At 36.4% G+C, this 24,353-nt stretch overlaps 1 protein-coding gene across 2 annotated transcripts in view; it reads left to right on the top strand.

Moving 5' to 3' along the window:
- The window catches only part of TTC29 (tetratricopeptide repeat domain 29), a 261,762-nt gene that overhangs the window by 154,739 nt on the left and 82,670 nt on the right, over positions 1 to 24,353 (top strand). For both annotated transcript variants that reach the window (XM_033857319.2, XM_073805519.1), the window contains exon 11: positions 5,331 to 5,559. In XM_033857319.2, the coding sequence (XP_033713210.1) occupies positions 5,331 to 5,559 (229 nt within the window). The remainder of the gene's footprint in view (positions 1 to 5,330; positions 5,560 to 24,353) is intronic.

A 24,353-nucleotide genomic window follows, 5' to 3' on the forward strand; every position in this document is an offset into this window, starting at 1 on the left:
ATATCATTACTATAAGAGTATAATTTGAAAATGTATAGCTAAGTGGATTAGAACTAAGTGATAGTTATCTTTTTCTCCTTGTAATTTTGAGACAAAATGATAGCCTTGATGACATCCTGAATTTCCTCCTAGTTCTACAAAGCCATTTCCTAGGAAAGCATTGACAAAGAGTTATTTCATGTCTGCTATTCAGTTGCCTATGCATGTTTCCTAATTGTATCAAATGCCTTTGTTCCAATTTTACACCCAAACAGTTTCACAAACTATTTGCACCCCACACTATCTATTAAGCTTTCCCTTGAAGGAACCTGTAGCAGGACAAAGGAACTACACCAAGTTTTGCCCACCTGACTTTGAATCTGCACTCAGCTGTTTATTAACTGTGAGCTTGGGTGAGTTAATTCTTTGATCCTCAGTTTCCTCATCTTTCAAATGTCAATAACAAGATACCTTGAAGACTGGTTATGTGAGGATTAGAAATTTTAAAACATGTACATGGTACTTAATAGAGTTCCTAGCATATATTGGGTACACAATAGCACTTAACCTTCTTAATATCTCAAACTCAGATCTCTCTCCTCCATTGCAGACTCATTCTCACTGCCTATTTGACATCTTCACTTAGACCTCTTCAAATGTAACCTATTAAAAACTGAACTCAACTCATCAGCTTTCCCCTAAATTCTATTTCTCTCCCTACTTAATGTTCAACCAGGATAGAATACCATTCAGGCATTTCATAGGCAACCTTCTTTTCTCAATCTGTGAGGTCTCCTTATCTGACCTTATACAGGCCCATGGTTTAAATACCATCCATACACTGATGACTCTCAAATTTATATCTCCAACCCTGATCTCTCCTTGGGACTCCAGACTTGTGATTCTGGCTGCCTCCCTAGCATCTCTCCCTGGATGTCTTCTAATTGACATCTCAAGTTTAATGTGATTCCTCCCTCCTTGGCCTACTTCTCCCCAGTCCTCCACATCTTAATAAATGGTACCATTATCCATCAACTCGATTGCTCAAGCCAATAATCTGGATATTCTTGCTTCATCTTTCCCCTCCTGCTCCATATCCAATCAAGAAGCAAACCCTGACCTTCATGCCACCAAAACGCATCTCAAATCCACCCACTTCTTCTCTCTATCTCTGCTACTATCACCACATCCGGTTATGACACTATGTTTTCTCACTTGTACTATTGCAATAAGCTCTGAACCCATTTTCCCATTTCTCCTCCATCCAATCCAGTCTCCACACAGAAGCCCAAGTAATCCTTCCAAAATGTAAATAAAATCATGTTATTTCTCAGCTTAAAATACTTCCATTGCTGCCCAGTCTTCTGAGAACATAAATATAAATCCTCAGCCTGACTTGAACCAATCTATATGAGATGCATTACCTCCCCCACTCCCAGCCTCTGACTTTATTGCCTCTACTCTCCTTATGCTGTCCACCAGAGCCAAAGGGACTTTTGTGGAGTTCTTCAAACATGCTGAGCTGATTTCTGCCTGAGGACATTTGCTTTAGCTGGAATGCTTTGCGTGGACCACTCCCCAATCTGAACTTCACATTGCTGGCTTCTTGTCATTCAGAGCTCAGCTAAATGCCACAACTTCAGAAAGGTCTTCCTTGACTCAACCCAATCAAAAGTAGCCACCAACTCACTCTTTAATACTACTTTAATTTTCCATGCCGCACTTGTCTCGTAGTTTTCTTGTTTGTGATATTTTTCTTCTTGTTGTTGAATGTGTCTAGAATGGAAGCTTAATGAGAAAAGAGACCAGATCTGCCTGTTTTTTTATTTCATTCCAATTTCTAGAAGAGAACCTGGCACAGAGTTGGTGAACAAAAATATGCAAGTTCATTGAATCAATCCATAAATTTGTAACCAATTTTATACCAGTTGAGAGTAGTAGTCTCTCGCTTTTGAAATTCCAAATTTCTGTTTCATTTTTGTCCAATATTTTGGCATTTTGAAAACTTGCACTGAATCTTTAAAAGCAACTCTGATATTACTGATATTTGTCAGTCTACCTTTTAAGGACCTCTACCAACTGCCCTTATCGTACCTTTTCTGGCTTCATATTATTCATGCAACGTATTCTAATTGTATTCTTAACAGTAATTTCCAAGAAATAATATTGTTATAAGACCACAATTATCATATAAAACTGTATGTGGAAAAATATAGTTTTCTCTAATTATTATAGTGTTATTATAATTTAAGTTAACACATCTTAAAAGCATCCTAATTAGTTTACCTTTTACTATATAATCATGGAAGATGGGCCACCCATCTCACCCTCCTGATGTGATTGGTTTTTAACTGAAAATATATCATCAAAGTAAAGGGGTCTAGTGAGAATATTTTAGGGAAAATAACTAGGTATAGACCCTTCATGAGATCTTTTTTTCTCTAATAAGAGCAAAGCATAATCACATAGTTAAAACAATGGTAGTTCCAACACTAACACAGTAAGGAAATTGTGTAAGAAAAGAGTCTTCCTCAGTACTGAGAAAATGCCCATTTATTTTGAGCTTGCTCATTGGACAGAGTGACAATTCAGACACTAAGAAGGATCTGATAAGAATCACAATAATGCATGAAAATTCTATGTTATAGTGTAATAATGCAAGTTTTGTTTCAACGTCTATGATGTCAAGATCTTGTCCTGAAATTGTCCACCTAATGCTTATTAGTGATATTTATAACATTAAATGAAGTTTTCTCTTCCAGTAAGATGCACTTATGAAGTGCATAAATTCACCTCTGTATTCCCAAACTCATATTTAAGATTGCCAGTATTCATTACTAGAATCTTCTGAATTTTATAACAGCATAGGGCTTCACTGATAACAGGAACTGTGGAAAGTTGGACAGAACCTTTAGAGAAGAGATTAAATTTCGATAGTAAACTCTTTAAGAATGAAAAATCTGGAAATACAATGCACATTAATGAAACCTCGTTCTAAAAAGGTATGTATAAAAATTCTTGCGTCTGAGAGGAACCAATGTTGTATTTCTTAAGGGTGCCTTAAACTAGAAAAATCTAGCTTGATACCAGTTTTATGACAGGGATGTGTGTGTCTCAAGATTGAACACTAGGCACAATTTGAGGGAAGAATAATTACCTAATTATAATGCCTAATTACCTATTATAATAATAGAAGTATTCAGGGGGAAAAGGCATTTGTTAAAAAAGATCTAATAAAAGTTATAGGCAGATGACTACTTCCACTAGCAGCAAGCTCACCTACTTGACCTTGAACTTTGTTCACTGCTGAATCTCTACTGCCTGGCATCGGCCTGGTAAATAGTAGTTATTCATTGGATGAATGAGTTTGTTCCAAAATAATTCTGGAAATTCAAACATATGCCCATTTATTTATGGTCCCTAATTCTCCTAATTGAGACTCTCATCTAAAGCAATGAACAGCCTAAAGCTCAGGATTATAGCTGGAACAATAATTAGATATTTATACTTCTCTGTTTTTAAAAATAGAAACATTTGGTCTAGTCATATATTTTCATCTATTTTGTCCCATATCTTTGATATCTAACAGGGCAATCTATAATTTTAACTAGTTTTATTGTCTTCAATATTGATATTATTTCTCAATCATATAATTTATTTCATTGACATACAAATATCTTTGTTATATTTTCTTAATTAAGTGATCTTAGTCTCATATAAATCCTGTTTTATGCTTTGAAATAAGAGAAAGAATTGTTCATCTCAACAAACAAAAATTGTTTTTGATGTAATATAGAGGAAGTCTGTTTAAATTAGAAAATTTAATTGGAGTGAGCCATTTGAATGGTTCACCTAAATTGTCCCTGTGGGTATATAGCAGTGTTACATGTGCTGCTCATGTATGTAACATAACTGTCACATAAGCCCTACTCCTAACCTTGCCAGCAGCCTCTTTATTCAATCAGTTTTTCTGCTCTTTGGACTCTATGATTGTACAGAGATGTGTGGTCGTTGAGTATGCATTTTACCTGTACTGGCATATGGTATAAAGCTGTTTCTATGGTGTTTTTTCATTTCCAGTTCCATCATAATACATTGTGAGAAAAATGACTTGAAAGCTCATAGTAAAACATTTCTCTTCAAGAGTGTGCATACATGTTTTTGTACATATGAGAGAGAGAAAGAAAGGAGAGAGGAGGAAAGGGAAGAGGATGGACTCCCCAGGGTTATAAATCAGTGAAGAAAGGAAGTTTTTCTTCCCTAGAGTCTTTACAAGTATAGCTTAATCCTAAAAATAATATCCCCATTTGAGGAAGAGTTTTTAAAGGAAGATTTTTAGAAGACTTGGGGAGGTGGCAGAAGATAGTCTTTTCTCTGAGGCTCAATTTCATTATTTGTAAAATAAGAATAATATTTCCTCATAGAGTGACCTATGAAAGCTAATGACATAATACATATGAAGTATTTACCACTGTCCCTGACGCTTCATAAGAGTTAGGTAAATGTTACTTATTTGTAGACAATAGCTTTTAGAAGGAGAGATGAGAATGAGAAAGAAGAAAGAAAGAAAGAAGAAAGAGAAAGGAAGAGAGAGGGAGAGAGAGAAGGGAGGGAGGAAGGAAGGAAGGAAGGAAAGGAAGGAAGGGAAGAAGGAAGGAAAGAAAGAAGGAAGGAAGGGAAGGGGAGGAAACCTTGAGTTTTTGCAAGTTAAAATGTTGCAAGGAACTTGGAGAAGATGTAAACATTTAAATGATCTTTTGAGTTATGCTAGTGCTGTTGTCAAGATCATGTTATTTCGAAATCTTGTCTTCCACATTCTTAGCCAAGAATGACATGTGCACATGGGAAAATACAAGTAATAACGGAAGAGCGGAATATACATCCATTTTCACTCACCACTGATTAAATGGGTTGGCTAGAATGATCTCTTGCTGTGACCAAAAACTGGTTAAAAAGATTTCATTTGGTAAATCCAATGCAACACGTAAGAAAATTCCATCCAAATCAAAGTGAATCAGTTCACTCTTTCCCAAACTTCTTTTTTCTTCCTTATATTAGGAAGCAGAATGCTAATATTTGACCATTTTTAATCCAAAAAAAAATTAAGTTTCATACGGTTCAACCTGGTAGATACACCTTTCTTGGTGAATGAACTTCAAGATATTGCATGGTTAGTAATCACAGCTTTTAAAAGGAAACTTATTCTAATAGAGGCCCTGCTTGCCATCTCTTTCTTCTTGAAGATGAACTGCTAAAACTGCTGAAGGATCAGTGTGGCACATGCCAAGGTGGGCAGACATGTGGAATGGTAAATTAAAATTAAGAAAAAATTATTTCTCTTACATTTTTAGGGATACTACAACAAAGCTTCTGAATACTTTCAGCAAGCTTTTGACACAACAGCAGAGTTAACGAACATACCTCTGATGGATGAGACAAAAGTTCATTATGGAATAGCAAAAGCTCATCAGATGATGCTGACCATTAATAGTAATATAGAATCTGCAGATCTCACCAGCCTTGACTACCTGCTGTCATGGAAGGAGAATAGAAGTGATGTTGCACCTGATCCGACTATTGGTAAGGCCTTGGTTTCTGAAAACAATTTAGATCTTTGTACCATTCTTATTGGCTAAGTCATTTTCTTTGCAAAGGTTTATTCAACCATTGGCAATTTTATTTTTATTTATTCATTACTATGTTAATGTTGGACGCATTTTTGTGCTGTATCGTATCTTCAGTGTTTAAGGGAGGCATACAATAGTGATAGATTTATTCAATTTGATAAATCACCATTTTTTCAGTTACCTTAAATATTCAACAGTAGGTACTGATCAGTTGTAAGGAATATGAAATAGGTTTATGTTTTAAAAAATGTTCAGTGTTGTACCTTATGGACAAGAGCAAGTGTTCAGAGATGCTAGTTAGTATTATACTCTTACTTTTCTGATGATAGTAAGTTTTTCTCAATTCAGGTGTGAATGTTAATTGAGAAAATATTTGATAGTAATTTCTCTTAATTCTACTTTTTTTTCCTACATACTTTTCTTGTGATAATTAGTCAAAATAGTCAATTAAAAACAAATAACTAGGGCTTCCCTGGTGGCGCAGTGGTTGAGAGTCCGCCTGCCAATGCAGGGGACACGGGTTCATGCCCCGGTCTGGGAGGATCCCACATGCCGTGGAGCAGTTGGGCCCGTGAGCCATGGCCACTGAGCCTGTGCGTCCGGAGCCTGTGCTCCGCAACGGGAGAGGCCACAACAGTGAGAGGCCCGTGTACCTCAAAAAATACCAAAAAACAAATAACTAGAGGGGGGATGTAAGGGTCAGTTTTATGTATCAACTTGACTGGGCTTTAGTCCCAAGTTAAGAATTTCATTCATTTTTTATGGCTGAGTAGTATTCCATTGTGTGTGTGTGTGTGTGTGTGTGTGTGTGTGTGTGTGTGAATGGCACATCTTCTCTATCCATTAATCTGTTGATGGACACTTAGGTTGTTTCCATACCTTGGCAATTGTAAATAATACTAATATGAACATTGGGGTGCAAGCATGTTTTTGAATTAGTGGAGTTTTTTTTGTCTATATACTCAGGAGTGGAATTGCTGGGCATCTCCTATCTGGAACTCTTCCCCCCCGCCCTTAGGTCATTTAGATGAAACAATTTATTTTGGTGTTTATTTCCTCCATAGAATAAATAGTAAATAATAGTAACTTTGGCACAAAGAAATTTTATTGGCTCTTTTACATCAGTAGAATACCACTTCACCGCTGTCTGTCCTCTAGTTAGAAAATAAGGAAAGGTCTCGTTCCTAATAGATGCATAATAAGAGAAAGCAAGATGAAGTCTTCAGAAATAGAGGGCTTGTTGAATTTCAATGCGCTCAGTGCTCAAGAAATATTTATAGTTGACTATTAACTAACCACTTTCAGATAATACTTTGCTTATTCAGGATGTTGTCTTGTCACATATTTGGGCATTTGTTCTGTAGTTTTGCGTTATCTTCCCTTTATGCTCTCACTTTTTCTGCCCAGGAGCTAAAGCAGAGGAAGTATGATACAGCTATTAGATTACTTGCTTTGATAAATGGTTTGGTGGAGAATACGTTGAGCTACTCACATTTTCAGATTTATCTGGGATAAACCCTAATCATCGTAATGATAATCATGAAAAAAAATGCTCCTCAAAACTAGCTTCTGATAAGAGCCATTTATTGCAATCCTGTTTTTGGCTTTTTAAAAATCTATTTTGCTTTGCTTTACTCTATGAAGTTATTTATTTTTCTATTCTTGTTATGTTTTATCTCCCCATTTTTTGTAAGGGCATGTTGTGCTCTAAAGGGCTTAGGAGGAAACAAAAAATGCACTTCAAAATATTATTCAGACATATAAAAAACAAAATAAATGAACAAACCAATGAACAAAAACCAACACATAGATACAGAGAACAGAGTAGTGGTTTTACCACAGGGGAAAATGGGGAGGGCAAAATGGGTGAAGGGGAGCAACTGTATGGTGACAGATGGAAACTAAATTTTTGGTGGTGAGCACGCTGTGAAGTATACAGAAGTAGAAGTATAGTGTTGTACACATGCAACTTATATAATGTATAAACCAATGCTACCTCAATAAAATATAAATTAAGAAAAATATTACTCAGACAGTAAAAATTCAGCTGTTCATGTGGTGGAGAAGATTAAACTCGCCAGAATGCTATAAAAGTACACCCCCTTACTGATTCCTTTGACCAAGAATAGAAATCTATGCGTGGATGAGCTACGTCATTATTAGAGTGAAAATAATAATCTTTCAGATTCAAATATAAATGAGAAGTTAGTTCAGTCAACATTTTAAGTGATAGACATTCTGTTTGGAAATAAGACCTGTAGGACATTATCAAACACTTGTTGTTTACACAGACATAGTTTTACCTCAAAATACACTAAAAAGCTAAATTTTACACTAAAATTTAAAAATTCTTTAAAAATATTTCTTAAACCACAACTCGTATTATTCTATCTTTGCTCTGCTTAAAAATCCTCATGGACTCGCTACTGTCCACAAGTTAAACACAAGCTTCTCAACCTTTTTTGACCACCTCCCTCCCCTGACAACACACACACACACACACACACACACACACACACACACGCAACATACACTATTATCACCTTACTTCCAGCTCCAGTTCCATCCACGGAAATCTCACCCACCTTGCAAGGTCCTTCTCAAATGCTGAAATCTTCCCTCACCCCCTCTCACTTGAATATTACTTCTTCTCTCTCTTCCCAAATTGAATGTCATTCATTTCTCTGCAAGCATTTTTCATTTGTCATATTCTGCATCCCATCATGGCCATTTCTGTAATTGCCTGTCTGCCCAATTAGAGTATGAATCTCTTGAAAACAGGTCCTGATTCTTGGTATTCCCTACAAAAGAAGGCACAATGTCTGACACCTACTAGGTACTAAGTAAATATTTGTCAAATTAAATAGAATCAAATGAGTATGTATGTCCTCGCCATAGGCTAGTTTGCACTAACCACTTTTTGAAACAAGATTTGTAGTTCCCTGCCTCCTTGAAAAATATGGAGAAAAAACCCACAAGCCAATGATCTAACACTGTATTTTGATTACCATCCGATTATCACACGAATGTAGGACAACAGCAAGTACGATGTTGACAAAATGAAGAAATACAGAAATATTATTTGGAAATCTGAGGAGCTTTTAGGTTTTCAAAGTTTACCTTTGTTCTCTGAAGAGGCGTCTTTAATCTTGCTATTGAGGGGTCCCAGGTATTCAGAAAAAAGCAGATCAAAGATTTGAAAGATCCATCATAAAAGCTGTGCAGTTATCTTCACCTGTGAGACTTCCATCCTCCAAACAAATCATTAGCTCACAGAGCAGGCAATATTCTTTTAAGCAGAGGAACATGACCCCCTAAGGGAATACAGCAGTGAGAGCACTCAGGTCTCTAGATAAAATAGAACAGTGACTCACCAGCAATCGCCTCTCATCTTTGTATCTTTCAGAGGGAACACAGCAAATATAGGAACCTTCATACTCTTCTGATACGTTTAGATATGGCTGGAATGATTTCATACTCCTCCTTTCCCTTCCAATAGTAAAAAAAGAATAGATTCTCCTCCCAAATTTAGGAATTTAGAAGGAATTCAAATATTATTACAGTTCAATAAAAGTATTCAGGCCCGAAGCAACAGAAATTGGTTGGCTCTGGAAGGCTTAAGGGTCTATGAATTTCTGCTGATTTCTCCAGAATATAATTTATTTTCCTTACCAGAACTATTAAGATGAACACACTGGCTAGTCAGTAAAGACACTTACTGTTTTCTACCAAAAAGCATGTAAAGGTTTCCTTGAGTGCCAAAACTATCATCCTAGTTTTATGAATCATTTAATATTCTTGAAGGAAAACAATAAAGAGCATGAATTTGTCTCTCATCCTTGGTTTGTGTTGGCTTGATGTGTGTTCCTTGGTTTAATGTCAAGCCACGTTTTCCTACCCTATCCTTTTCTTGTATTTTTCATTCATGAATTTAACCATTTTAAAGAATGTGAAAAAAACACATTCACAAGTGAGTCTCACATTCTATTATACTTTGATCGCTACTTCTGTTTGTTAAATAACGATAACAATGAGGGAAATGTAATGGAACTAGCCAAAAAGTAAGCATGCAGGTTTTATATCATCCTATCGTAACAGAGCAAACCCGTCTCTAATAATGTGTTCAAAAACATGACATATAAAAAGAAGATTCTCGTGAAAATTGTGGATGAATCAAAGCTCACCCTACTGGCAGCTTGGTGTAATTGAGAGAGACTGTTACTCAAGAGTGTGATGACCCGGATTATAATACCCTATTGAAGAGTAATTAGCTTCATGACTTTTGGCAATAGATTTCACTTCAAGTCTCTTTAGCCTGTTATCTGAGGTTTGAAATAAGTCATTGATAAGATTCCTCTGGAACCAACCACAATTCCTCAGTAAGAGCATTTTCTAAACAAGTAAGATATTTTTTAGTCCTTAAGAATACAATCTAGAGCTTCATGAGCATTTTATTTGTTGTTTTTCCCCCATAAACACTGGTTTCTGAGGGTTTCCACAAGAGGTAATTATTATTATTATTATTATCATCCTCATAATCATCACTATAATATATCAAACAGCTGTATAAATGCCAGATGTATTACTTGATCCTTCTGCTAGAATTTATAATAAAGGAGTTTCTAGCTATCTGATGTCACATGCAATTTAACTTTTCCCTGGTTGGTTGACACGGTTGAGGTTGCTAAACCTAGTTAACCATTTTATCCGCAGACTTTCAATTCATTTGCCTGTTTTCAACCCTATGTCATACTTCCCCTCAGCATTTCCTCAGCTCCTACTTTTTCCCCACTATTCCTGGGACCTCCAATTCCTATACATGCCTGGTTCTCTGATCATCATTATCTCTTCTTCAGGCACTTTAGTTTGTGGATGTCTCTGCCCTCGTAAACCTGATACCACTTCTCTAGTACCTTTCTATCTTCTGAAAATGAGTTAAAATCTTCTTGAATTTTTTTTTTTTTTTTTTTGGTTTCATAGAATCAGGAAAAGACTGAGTTGTGTGGTTACCAAAAAAATTACTTGGTCCACATGTTTTATTTCCAAATGTTCTCAGGTCCAGGGGAGAAGGCAGTCATGCAATAATCTGAAAGACAAAATGGATCTATAATCTAGTTTTCTAGAACTCTAGTCCAGGATTCTTTCCATGCCTTACAGTTCCTTACATATTATCTTATAGCTAGTAAAAGCCATATCTAACTTTTTAAAAGATTACATTTTAAATTAAAGTCTGGTTAAAAATATTCAGTGAAAAGAAACAAGTGGGACTTTACTTTTGGCCAAGATGGAGTAACAAGGAAAAGATTTACCCTCCTATCTTAAACAACTAAAAAAACCCAAACAAAACATATAATACAAAAGTTTGCAGAAATTGGACAACACAGTGCAGGACAGTGATCCCTGAGAAAGGGAAACCAAATGAGCTGAGCTGTATGATTTCCTCAAGCCTAGAGGAAGTTGCCAGGCTGTAACACAGGGAAGGGAACGAAGGTAGAGGCGGCCCAGGAGATCCTTGGGTTGAGGAGACTGAACTAGGAGTCCAGGGAGACCAAGATGGCTGGAATTCACAGCAAAGGGTACTAGAAAGGAGAGAGCTACAGAGAAGGAAAGTGAGAGAGATCGACTGAGTGAGAGCTCCAGAGATATGCAGTCTTCTGCATACTGATCTGTATGTGCATGTAAAGAGACTATGGAAGGCTAAGGAAAGAACCACCCAAAAGGCTCAAGCAGAATAATCACCGAAGCTCAGACAGAGCCAGGAATTTTTTATGCTCCCACCAGCCAGAATGGAAAAGCCTCATAAAATATGGGGCATCAGGTGGAGGACTCATAAGCCTTAATAGTAGAGAAAAATTATCTCTAGATGAAAGACTACTTAGGTACCACCTACCAAAATTTAAAAACAAGTATCAAAAGCATCAAACTGCTTCTAAGTAATTTAACTGAATTCTAGAACAAAACTCAAGAATATTTATAGGAGTAAAAAATAAAAAGGTAAACTCCATAGTATCTGGCATCCAATCAACGTTACATAGATAATGCCAAGAAGCAGGAAGTTATAACTCATGATGAGGAGAAAATATATAAATGGAAATTGATGCAGAAATGCAACAGATGATAGAATTAGCAAACAGGACATAAAAATGTTATTAAAACTATATTTCATATGTTGAAGGATGTAATGGAAAGATTAAACATATAGAGCCAAGAAAGATATTTTAAAAAGCCAAATTCAATTTCTAGAAGTAAGAAATAAAATGTCCAAGCTGAAAAAAAAAAAACAAACAACAACTTGGATGGAATTAGCAGCAGATTTAGATAATGCAAAAGACAAGATTGCTTTGGAAATATAGCAGTAGAAACTATCCAAAATGAAATACAGAGAAAAAATACTGAAAGGATATGAATAGAGCATATTAGAGAACCACGATTAAACTTCAGGAAGCCTAAATGTGAGTAATTTGGAGACCCCAAAGAAGAGGAAAACAGGAAGGAACTGAAAAAATATTTTAAAAAATAATGAATGGCTGATTTTTTTTTCTGAATTTGATGAAAACTATAAACCCAAATCTAAGAAGCTCTATGAACCCTAAGCAAAAGAAACATGAAAATTAAACCAAGATACACCATAATCACAGTGCTTAAAATGAGTGATAAACTGAAAAATCTTAAAAGCAGCTATGGTAGTGGTGCGGTGGCACAAACATAATAGGAGCTGGAGTCTCCCTGGAAACATGTAAATCAAACAAGAATGAATGAAGCAACTTATTTAAAGTACTAGAAGAAAAAAAGAACCATCAAACCTAGAATTCTATACCCAATGAAAGTATCTTTCAAAAACGTAGTTAATACCATATAACCCAGCAATCCCACTACTGGGCATATACCCTGAGAAAACCATAATTCAAAAAGAGTCATGTACCACAATGTTCATTGCAGCACTATTTACAATAGCCAGGACATGGAAGCAACCTAAGTGTCCATTGACAGATGAATGAATAAAGAAGCTGTGGCACATATATACAATGGAATATTACTCAGCCATAAAAGGAAACAAAATTGAGTTATTAGTAGTGAGGTGGATGGACCTAGAGTCTGTCATACAGAGTGAAGTAAGTCAGAAAGAGAAAAACAAATACCATATGCTAACACATATATATGGAATCTAAAAAAAAAAAAAAAAGGTTCTGACGAACCTAGGGGCAGGACAAGAATAAAGATGCAGACATAGAAAATGGACTTGAGGACACGGGGAGGGGGAAGGGTAAGCTGGGACGAAGTGAGAGAGTGGCCTGGACATGTATACACTACCATATGTAAAATCGATAGCTAGTGGGAAGCAGCTGCATAGCACAGGGAGATCAGCTCAATGCTTTGTGACCACCTAGAGGGGTGGGATAGGGAGGGTGGGAGGGAGACGCAAGAGGGAGGGGATATGGGGATATATGTATACATATAGCTGATTCACTTTGTTATACAGCAGAAACTAACACACCATTGTAAAGCAATTATACTCCAATAAAGATGTTAAAAAAATAAATTAATAAAATTTAAAAAAAACAAGAAAATGTAGTTAAAATGAAGATTTTTCCAGGCATACAAAAGCTGAGAAAATTCATCACTAATATACCAGTACAAGGAATGGTAAACTCCTCCAGGCAGAAAGAACATGAATCTAGATAGAAACCTGGATCTACATAAAGAATGAATAAGGAAATGAGAAATGTGTCAGTAAAAATAAAATATTTTTCTTTCAAAAATTGCTTGAAAAAATAATTGACTGTTGAAAGCAAAAGTAATAACAACGTATTGTGGAGTTTATAACAGATGTGAAATTCAATTAAATTAAATGGAGAAATCTGGTTCTATAAAAACACATTCAGTTTCAACCAGGCAGACAGCTGCCAACCTGGGGACCACAATAGCTCCCTATTTGGACTGAATTTCTTAGTGCTCATCCCATCAACTCCTTTTTTGGGAACCCCCTGTTTTTGAAGCTCTATTCTCATTGCCTAGTGGTTGGGTCTCTTTAAAGGGGATTTATCAACATTTTGAGTTCCATCTTGTTTTTCCTTGGATTGAAAAAAAAAATCTGGTTTAGGATGAGTGATCCATTTCTATCCTGAGTATCTTTCGGCCCCAAGTCATCCCAGCCTCCCGCAAACAGCCTCTGGTGTAGGCTTTGTGGATTTTGATGGCTTCCTTGCTATCTGTTATGAAAATTGTTTCAGACTCATAATATACGTCTTTGACTTCAGATCTGCCATCAGCCACTTCTCCAAGGAACCTATAAACTTTGAAAAAGCAGTCTCTAAAAATCCAAAATAAAATAAAACTAATGATCCTAAATATGTATCCAGTTGGTGATATAGTCACAGAGAAATGAAATATTCGAAGTAGCTTTAACCAGAAATTTGACTGTGTGTCTCTAGTTGGCTAAATCCTAAAAAATGTACCCCCTCCAAAAAAAAAGTAAACTGTTTTCAGTATTCATACTATTGGTATTTATATTGGTTTTATTATTGTGAGACTGTTTTGTGTGTGATGTAGGATACATCAAATAGACAATTATTTCATATACTAAATCTTTTATTCCCAGTATCTTTGCAAACTAGGATTTTCAGTGTTGCACAAGTTTCCTCATTTGTAAAATCAGTGTAAGAAGGTAATTAAACTACATGATCTCTGAATTTCTTTTTCGTTCTTTTTTTTTTAACATCTTTATTGGGGTATAATTGCTTTACAATGGTGTGTTAGTTTCTGCTTTATAACAAAGTGAATCAGTTATACATATACATATGTTCCCATATCTCTTCCCTCTTGCGTCTCTTTTTAGTTCTTTAAGTCTATGACTCCTAGGTTTCTAAGAAAATACTTATGCTTTTAAAATTCACTTTGTTCTAATTAAATTTAAGGAAATCTTGAAAACCAAAAGAATTAGTATGAGTTTTTAAAGTATCATGTTCTCAATATGATTTGCAGTAAACCCCATATAATAACTCCTTTACATTGTTTTTGCCATAATACTACAATTATATCAACATATAGTGAAAGGGGAGGGGAAAATGAAGATTTATGAGAAGAATCGTTACATAACCTGAAATACAGTTACTTCAAAGTTCCTTAGTCATACTCTACAGTAACAGTTCTCTAAGGCTTTTTCAACAGACAAACTAAAGTACAGATTTAAGGCAAATTCAAAAGAGACAAGGCTGTGAATTTGGAAAAGGCATGTTTCAGTGATGAGCAGTTTTCTTTGACCAGATTCATCAGATTTTGTGTGGTGATTGAAGTCAGGCAATCTCTGTTTGAATCCCAGCTCCTTCACTTCATAGCTGGTGGACCTGGGTAACTTTACCTCACCTATAAAGAAAGATGACAGTTCCCACCCCACAAGGTTGCCTTGAGGGTCCAGTGACATAATGTATCTGTGTGGAAGACCCTGTTGGTTCCCTACCCAGTGGCCATTGCCCAACTTCCTTCCTGCTAACATAATCCTGATTGTTCTCTCTCTTCAAGTCGCTGTGTCCTTGCAGAGGATGGACCTTCTCTATCCCTTTCTAATTAGGATACCTGTTCTGCGGAGGATCAAAGTTATGAGCATGATGAGGAGAAATCAATCTAATTGAACTGATAACACCTTATTAGGAATGACTGAAAGTGCTTTAACCTATTCAAAACACTAGGATTTTTTAAATGTTGGAAGATTACCTATTGCAAGAACTTAACTGAAATCACTCAGGGAGTAAGAGGCAAGCCAGTTATGAATAATGAGGCCAATACATGGACTGGTCTTCCTAAGTCTTGGCATTTGCCCTAAATTCAACTTCACTGAGTTGTTCCTGAATTTCAGAGCTTTCCTTTCTTCAATATAAATCTCTACCCTTAAAAAAACGCTTATTAGGGTTTTCAGATGACAGATCACTCTCCCCTTAAGGAATCTGATGAAAGCTAAGGTCTCGTTCTAAGGGGGAAGTTTATATCAATACAAGCCCACCTTAAGAAGCAGGAAACATCTAGAATAAACAACCTAACCTTGCACCTCAAGCAATTAGAGAAAGAAGAACAAAAAAACCCCAAAGCTAGCAGAAGGAAAGAAATCATAAAAATCAGATCAGAAATAAATGAAAAAGAAATGAAGGAAACAATAGCAAAGATCAATGAAACTAAAAGCTGGTTCTTTGAGAAGATAAACAAAATAGATAAACCACTAGCCAGACTTATCAAGAAAAAAAGGGAGAAGACTCAAATCAATAGAATTAGAAATGAAAAAGGAGAGGTAACAACTGACACTGCAGAAATAAAAGAGATCATGAGAGATTACTACAAGCAACTCTATGCCAATAAAATGGACAATCTGGAAGAAATGGACAAATTCTTAGAAATGCACAACCTGCCAAGACTGAATCAGGAAGAAATAGAAAATATGAACAGACCAATCACAAGCACTGAAATTGAAACTGTGATTAAAAATCTTCCAACAAAGAAAAGCCCAGGACCAGATGGCTTCACAGGCGAATTCTATCAAACATTTAGAGAAGAGCTAACACCTATCCTTCTCAAACTCTTCCAAAATATAGCAGAGGGAGGAACACTCCCAAACTCATTCTACGAGGCCACCATCACCTTGATACCAAAACCAGGCAAGGATGTCACAAAGAAAGAAAACTACAGGCCAATATCACTGATGAACATAGATGCAAAAATCCTCAACAAAATACTAGCAAACAGAATCCAACAGCACATTAAAAGGATCATACACCATGATCAGATGGGGTTTGTTCCAGGAATGCAAGGATTCTTCAATATACGCAAATCTATCAATGTGATAAACCATATTAACAAACTGAAGGAGAAAAACCATATGATCATCTCAATAGATGCAGAGAAAGCTTTTGACAAAATTCAACACCCATTTATGATAAAAACCCTGCAGAAAGTAGGCATAGAGGGAACTTTCCTCAACATAATAAAGGCCATATACGACAAGCCCACAGCAAACATCATCCTCAATGGTGAAAAACTGAAAGCATTTCCACTAAGATCAGGAACAAGACAAGGGTGCCCACTCTCACCACTCTTATTCAACATAGTTTTGGAAGTTTTAGCCACAGCAATCAGAGAAGAGAAGGAAATAAAAGGAATCCAAATCGGAAAAGAAGAAGTAAAGCTGTCACTGTTTGCAGATGACATGATACTATACATAGAGAATCCTAAAGATGCTACCAGAAAACTACTAGAGCTAATCAATGAATTTGGTAAAGTAGCAGGATACAAAATTAATGCACAGAAATCTCTGGCATTCCTATATACTAATGATGAAAAATCTGAAAGTGAAATCAAGAAAACACTCCCATTTACCATTGCAACAAAAAGAATAAAATATCTAGGAATAAACCTACCTAAGGAGACAAAAGACCTGTATGCAGAAAACTATAAGACACTGATGAAAGAAATTAAAGATGATACAAATAGATGGAGACATATACCATGTTCTTGGATTGGAAGAATCAACATTGTGAAAATGACTCTACTACCCAAAGCAATCTATAGATTCAATGCAATCCCTATCAAACTACCATTGGCATTTTTCACAGAACTAGAACAAAAAATTTCGCAATTTGTATGGAAACACAAAAGACCCCGAATAGCCAAAGCAATCTTGAGAACAAAAAAAGGAACTGGAGGAATCAGGCTCCCTGACTTCAGACTATACTACAAAGCTACAGTTATCAAGACAGTATGGTACTGGCACAAAAACAGAAAGATAGATCAATGGAACAGGATAGAAAGCCCAGAGATAAACCCATGCACATATGGACACCTTATCTTTGATAAAGGTGGCAGGAATGTACAGTGGAAAAAGGACAGCCTCTTCAATAAATGGTGCTGGGAAAACTGGACAGGTACATGTAAAAGAATGAAATTAGAACACTCCCTAACACCATACACAAAAATAAGCTCAAAATGGATTAAAGACCTAAATATAAGGCCAGAAACTATCAAACTATTAGAGGAAAACATAGGCAGAACACTCTATGACATAAATCACAGCAAGATTCTTTCTGACCCACGCCCTAGAGTAATGGAAATAAAAACAAAAATAAACAAATGGGACCTAATGAAAATTCAAAGCTTTTGCACAGCAAAGGAAACCATAAACAAGACCAAAAGACAACCCTCAGAATGGGAGAAAATATTTGCAAATGAAGCAACTGACAAAGGATTAATCTCCAAAATTTACAAGCAGCTCATGCAGCTCAACAACAAAAAAACAAACAACCCAATCCAAAAATGGGCAGAAGACCTAAATAGACATTTCTCCAAAGAAGATATACAGACTGCCAACAAACACATGAAAGAATGCTCAACATCATTAATCATTAGAGAAATGCAAATCAAAACTACAATGAGATATCATCTCACACCAGTCAGAATGGCCATCATCAATAAATCTAGAAACAATAAATGCTGGAGAGGGTGTGGAGAAAAGGGAACCCTCTTGCACTGCTGGTGGGAATGTGAATTGGTTCAGCCACTATGGAGAACAGTATGGAGGTTCCTTAAAAAACTACAAATAGAACTACCATATGACCCAGCAATCCCACTACTGGGCATATACCCTGAGAAAACCGAAATTCAAAAAGAGTCATGTACCAAAATGTTCATCGCAGCTCTATTTACAATAGCCCGGAGATGGAAACAACCTAAGTGCCCATCATCGGATGAATGGATAAAGAAGATGTGGCACATATATACAATGGAATATTACTCAGCCATAAAAAGAAACGAAATTGAGCTATTTGTAATGAGGTGGATAGACCTAGAGTCTGTCATACACAGTGAAGTAAGTCAGAAAGAAAAAGACAAATACAGTATGCTAACACATATATATGGAATTTAAGAAAAAAAATGTCATGAAGAACCTAGGGGTAAGGCAGGAATAAAGACGCAGACCTCCTAGAGAACGGACTTGAGGTTATGGGGAGGGGGAAGGGTGAGCTGTGACGGGGCGAGAGAGAGTCATGGACATATACACACTAACAAACGTAGTAAGGTAGATAGCTAGGGGGAAGCAGCCGCATGGCACAGGGATATTGGCTCGGTGCTCTGTGACAGCCTGGAGGGGTGGGATAGGGAGGGTGGGAGGGAGGGAGACGCAAGAGGGAAGAGATATGGGAACATATGTATATGTATAACTGATTCACTTTGTTATAAAGCAGAAACTAACACACCATTGTAAAGTAATTATACCCCAATAAAGATGTTAAAAAAAAAAAAAAAAAAAGAAAGCTAAGGTCTCTCTCCTCTCTTCAGGAAAACATACATATAATACATGTATATGCATACATCCATAGAATTTTCAGACAGTTCAGTAACCCCTGTGGAAGGGAGTAGAGATTACAAGTGCTTGCCAAGGTCTGCTTCTTGACTCTTCTGGTCACATGGAAGACTGCATTTCTCAGCCTCTGGCAACTAGACTGGGCTCTGTGACTAGTTCTGGCCAATGGGCAAAAGTTACTTCCCAGTGAAAGCAAAGCAGAGCCCACCTGAGATACTGCAGCTGATTCTCTCCCTGCTACAGTGATCATGGAGAAAGCCTTTAAAAACACTATGGAGCCACAAGATCAAAGCAGCTTGGATAACTAAATATCCACATTTGTCCTGGAAAGCCATTCATATCTGCAGCAGACCTTGTGTGAACACAGAATCATCCTTCCTTGTGGTGAACCACTGAGATTTTCAGAGTTGTTTGTTACCACAGCTTAATTTAGCCTGCCCTGACATCCACAAGCTTCAGGATTCTTCGTGATGGCTCCCTAGATAGTAGCAGTGGGAACTCCAGTGGGAGAGCTGGGATAGCAGTTTTCTATGACAGTTTATAAATTGTATGTTTATAGGTTGTAGGTCTGCCTATAATTTTTTAGAGGCAGTGATCCCTAAAATCCTTTGTTTTTCATTTCCAGTCCTAGTCACAGGAAACAAGTTTGATAAGACAAATGGGAGATAAAACAGTAAAATGTATTCTTTTTTTTTTTTTTTTTTTTTTTGCGTTATGCGGGCCTCTCACTGCTGTGGCCTCTCCCATTGTGGAGCACAGGCTCCGGACGCGCAGGCTCAGCGGCCATGGCTCACGGGCCCAGCCGCTCCGCGGCATGTGGGATCATCCCGGACTGGGGCACGAATCCATGTCCCCTGCATTGGCAGGCGGACTCTCAACCACTGTGCCACCAGGGAAGCCCTAAAATGTATTCTATATATACTCTATGCTACTGTCAAAAACTTAAGAAAGATAAGCATCTTTTCTGTTACTATCATTTAAATCATGATAGATTAATCAAAGTGTACTTCTAATAAATTTCAAGAAAAAGCTTAGAGAATTCAGTGGCTTCTGTACCTGATAAGAAAATAATTCCAAAGATGAAACATGCTGAAAAAGACAAATCAATACTTAATTGTAGCCAAATTTTTAAATAAAAAAGAGCACAGAACTTGAGCCTTAATTTCAAATTTCCTCATTCAAATGCAGTTCACTTATCTTCATATATTTTCTACAAGTGACAACTTTGCTTTCTTAGGAATCAAGTATGTCTTCAGAAAACTAATGCTCACTTCATTGGGAAATAATAATGTAGCTCAAGATCCCTCGGTTGAAAGATCTTTTTTTTTCTTTTTCTTTTTTCCGCCCTCTGAGAGCCTCCTTCTCTATCTGCTGCCTTGGTTCAATAAAAGAGAATTCTTGATTGCTCAGACAAAAACTCTACTTCTTTTAGATTCTGTTCACAGTTCTTAGTAGCTGATGGCGTTACCAGTTTTAACCTTCCAATGTACACTGAATTCACCACTTCTAAGAAAAATGTAACTGGGTTTTTCTCATCTGGTTTTATTTCAATTTTGTCTTTAATTGCTAGTTTGAAAAGCTTATGAAAAGTTTGTTGGTTGCTTGGTTAGACCATTGTAAAACCAGAGTAAATGCTGTAGCTGTACCAGTGCAAGGCTAGGGTTTGAAGTTCTGGGGGAACCCTGTTGTCACCCATTTATGTTTATCTCATTCCCAGTGAGGGGTCTTACCTCTGCTTCTAACTATGTCCTTTTACTTGCGGTCATGGATCCCAAATACTCTGTCAATTTAGCTAAATACTTTCTACCATTGTTAGAATTGGGGGGAAAACAACCCTCCCCTATGTATATTTAATCCCTCTTTAGTAAGGCTCTATTTGGACAATTCCATATGATTTCTTCTGAAAAAAGAAGTTAACATTAACATTTAAAATATGAACATACTGAAGGCACAAATTCTGTTGGCTTCTAATTTTTTCCAGCGTTTCCCTGAAACTTTGGGTATTGTGTGGGAGTTTTATTTCTATTTACCTCTCACCTTGGTATTTTCATTATTATTAATTTTAATTTTTTTAACCACAACATCAATCAAAAATTATATCCATGGTCCCAGAATTTGCTTTCCTGTAAATTCTCTTACTCTGTCCTCACTGTATTTTATTTTATTTATTTATTTTTTTTTTGCGGTACGCGGGCCTCTCACTGTTGTGGCCTCTCCCGTTGCGGAGCACAGGCTCCGGACGCGCAGGCTCCGGACACGCAGGCCCAGCGGCCATCGCTCACGGGCCCAGCCGCTCCGCGGCATGTGGGATCTTCCCGGACTGGGGCACGAACCCGTGTCCCCTGCATCAGCAGGTGAACTCTCAACCACTATGCCACCAGGGAAGCCCTGTCCTCACTGTATTTTTAACTCCCAGACCTGAGTGAAGGCTTTTATAATCTAGTTTCCCTAGCATAATTAATAGAAAAATAAGTATTTTTCATGATGAATATTCTTTTAAAAATTAGAAATCATTTATAATGCCTTGTTATGATGACTGACTTGACTAACAATCCTTGGATGTATATTTCACTTCTCATGGATAATGTCTGCCTCCCGGGGTGGGTACAGTGTGCTCAGTATGGGAAATATTGAGCAAGAGTCTAATCAGATGAAGTGATAGTATATTTCTTAATTTTAATGCCATACCATCCTGACTGGTGTCTTGACCTTCCTGAAGTGAATCCCTGAAAACAGTACAAATGCACCTGAATACAGTTACTTTTTGAATCATCTGAACTACTGTAGCAATAAAATAACTATTAACAGCACCAATATTTATCACCCCAAATCCTTTAACAGGACAGTGTACTCAGGTTTTTTTCTTCCTTTCATTGCCTGCTAACATTCAATCAAAAAATCTGAGCCAAATAGATGTTCTTTCATCACGCCCTCAAGGTAAACAAAGTTGGACTTTGTCACACCAATAGGGAAAACTAAAGGTAGCTCATTTAAGTGCTGTGCCTCTAAGGGACTGTATTTGTTGACTTCTAACATGGAATCAGGCACTCAAAGTGAGAAAAGACCAGTTAATTTTGGCCTTTAGTGAGACCAGTCTGATTTCTCAGAATTAAGACTACATATACATTTCATTGTATCAGTAGGTAATAAAGTGTATTTTGCACTCTTATCAAAGGAAGTTTAAGTTAACACTTTCAAAGATCTAGTTTTGCTTATTAAGTGTGCTCCTGGGAAAAGATACATAGTTTTCCTCAAGTCTCCACATATTTGTAACTCAGATATAAAAGTAACAATGAAGACATATGAAATGAAATGAAGCTTCAAAATCAATAGTCGGGAAGATTAATGAGAAAGACCGGGGGAGAAATTTGGGTCAAAATGACCATCATAAAATTTTGAGGTTAATATTTTTACTATTCACATTTGTTTGGCCCAAGTTTTCACCACCACCCACTAACAGGATTATGAAAAGGAGAAAATCTGCTATACAGAAGGAAGCTATTATGTCCAGCCTTTAGGTCTTAAGTAAAATTAAAAACTAAATTAATAAAAATTAAAAATTCATTGTGTTGAATACAACATTAGGAAAGGAAACTCTTTTTCCATATAAATCTTAGTAGAGACAGATGAACAGAATGATACAATTTTATCATAAGAATACTCCCTAAAATATTGATGTCCAAATAGATATATTATTAATAGACATATATATATCAATAGATATATAGATTATAGATATGTCTAATATATCTTTGGAGATATATATATATACACACATACATATACACATATATATCATCTGAATGAATTCACTTGTTCACTCACTTTCATCCAGGGCTTTTACCCTGTAATCTTACTTGAAGATTTATATGATGAAATGTGAATATAGTATATTCCTTAGTAATTTGATTGGCAGGAAACAGAGAACAAAACATTACACACACAGCTTTTAAATAATTTATGATTACTTACATGAATCTACTAAGTTTAGGCACACAATTATATGACTAATTATGTTGAAAATCCAAGTGGATGTTTAAATAGATGACCATGCCCTGAGGCCTTTCCAGTTGTTTCTGCTGTCTCATTTAACCATGCAAATGTTATTAAGCATTTCCTGGCTAAAAATTTTCAAGCATGTGCAAGTGTAATTGCATAGATAATTATGCATAATACTGTCACTTTCTATATCTAACATAGAATTTTCCTTTTAAAAAAATACATCAGTTTTCTACTGGTAGCCTTCTCAATACATGCCAAGAAAAATATAATTTGTAAAAGATAGGTAAATCAAAACCAATCTATTTTGCTCTTTCTCCAGGAGACTTCTTGACTCTCTTTAGTACATCAATTTGAAGGGAAACAAAGAAAGATCAAGCCATATACTAAAATTAAAGAAAATTCTAAATACCTGTATATGAAACAATCTATATTTGTAATAATTCAACAACTATTTTTAGATCCACACAAATATTTATACAAACTTGATAACAGGGGATACAAAAGAACTAACTGTTCTGATCTACAAATAAATATGTATATGGCAGGTCTTTCAGGTTTGCAGATACTAATCCTAGTTTATGAAACAGCAAAAAATGTTCAGAAAAAAATTAATGAGCACATACACATTGGCAGGTTAATTTCTTGTCATGAGAATATTAAGGAAGCTTTACAATATAGAATCCTGCCTGATGCCATGTCTCGCCAGCCCTGCCTAACAAATCACAGGTCCCAAGGCAAAGTTCAGCATGTGTACAGCTGATTGTTGGAGACTGGCTCACATGACCCTGCCCAGCTGCAGGGGAAGCTGGGAAAGTGAATATCTGGCTTTTCAATGAATAGGCTGGGAACAAGTCCCAGTTTTCCACTTAAATTTATAAAGTAGAGAATCCCTTAAGCATGGAAACAGTGGTTTAGATGCTGTCAGGGAACCACTAGAAATAGTGCTGAGTGCTATGAAGGAAAAAATAAAGAGGGGTAAGAGGACACAAAGTGATTGGGTTTGGGGAGGGCTATGTTAAACAGAAAGTTCAGAGAAGTCTTTCAAAAGAGGCATGGTTTGTAAAGAAACCTGAATTGAAATGATGAAGTAAGCTGTGTGAATATCTAGGAGGGTGGGGAGAAGATATCCAGGTAAAGCTGGGCTTGTTTGAGTAACAATAAGAAGACCAATATGGTGGGAGAAAATTGAGTGAAGAGAAGGAAGAACTGAGGATCCAGTGGTAGCTAGTTAATTTAGGTCTTTCAGGCCATAGTGATGACTTTGGATTTTATTCCAATTGTGATGGAAAATTGTTACTGAGGTCTGAGAATAGGACTCTGACTTTTTAAAAAGATCACTTTGGCTGCTGTGTGAAGAACAGGTTGTAAAGCTTTTTGTGGGCTTTTTGACTAAAACCTACAGT

This window comes from Tursiops truncatus, chromosome 5, assembly GCF_011762595.2.
Source record: "Tursiops truncatus isolate mTurTru1 chromosome 5, mTurTru1.mat.Y, whole genome shotgun sequence".
Taxonomy (NCBI): Eukaryota; Metazoa; Chordata; class Mammalia; order Artiodactyla; family Delphinidae; genus Tursiops; species Tursiops truncatus.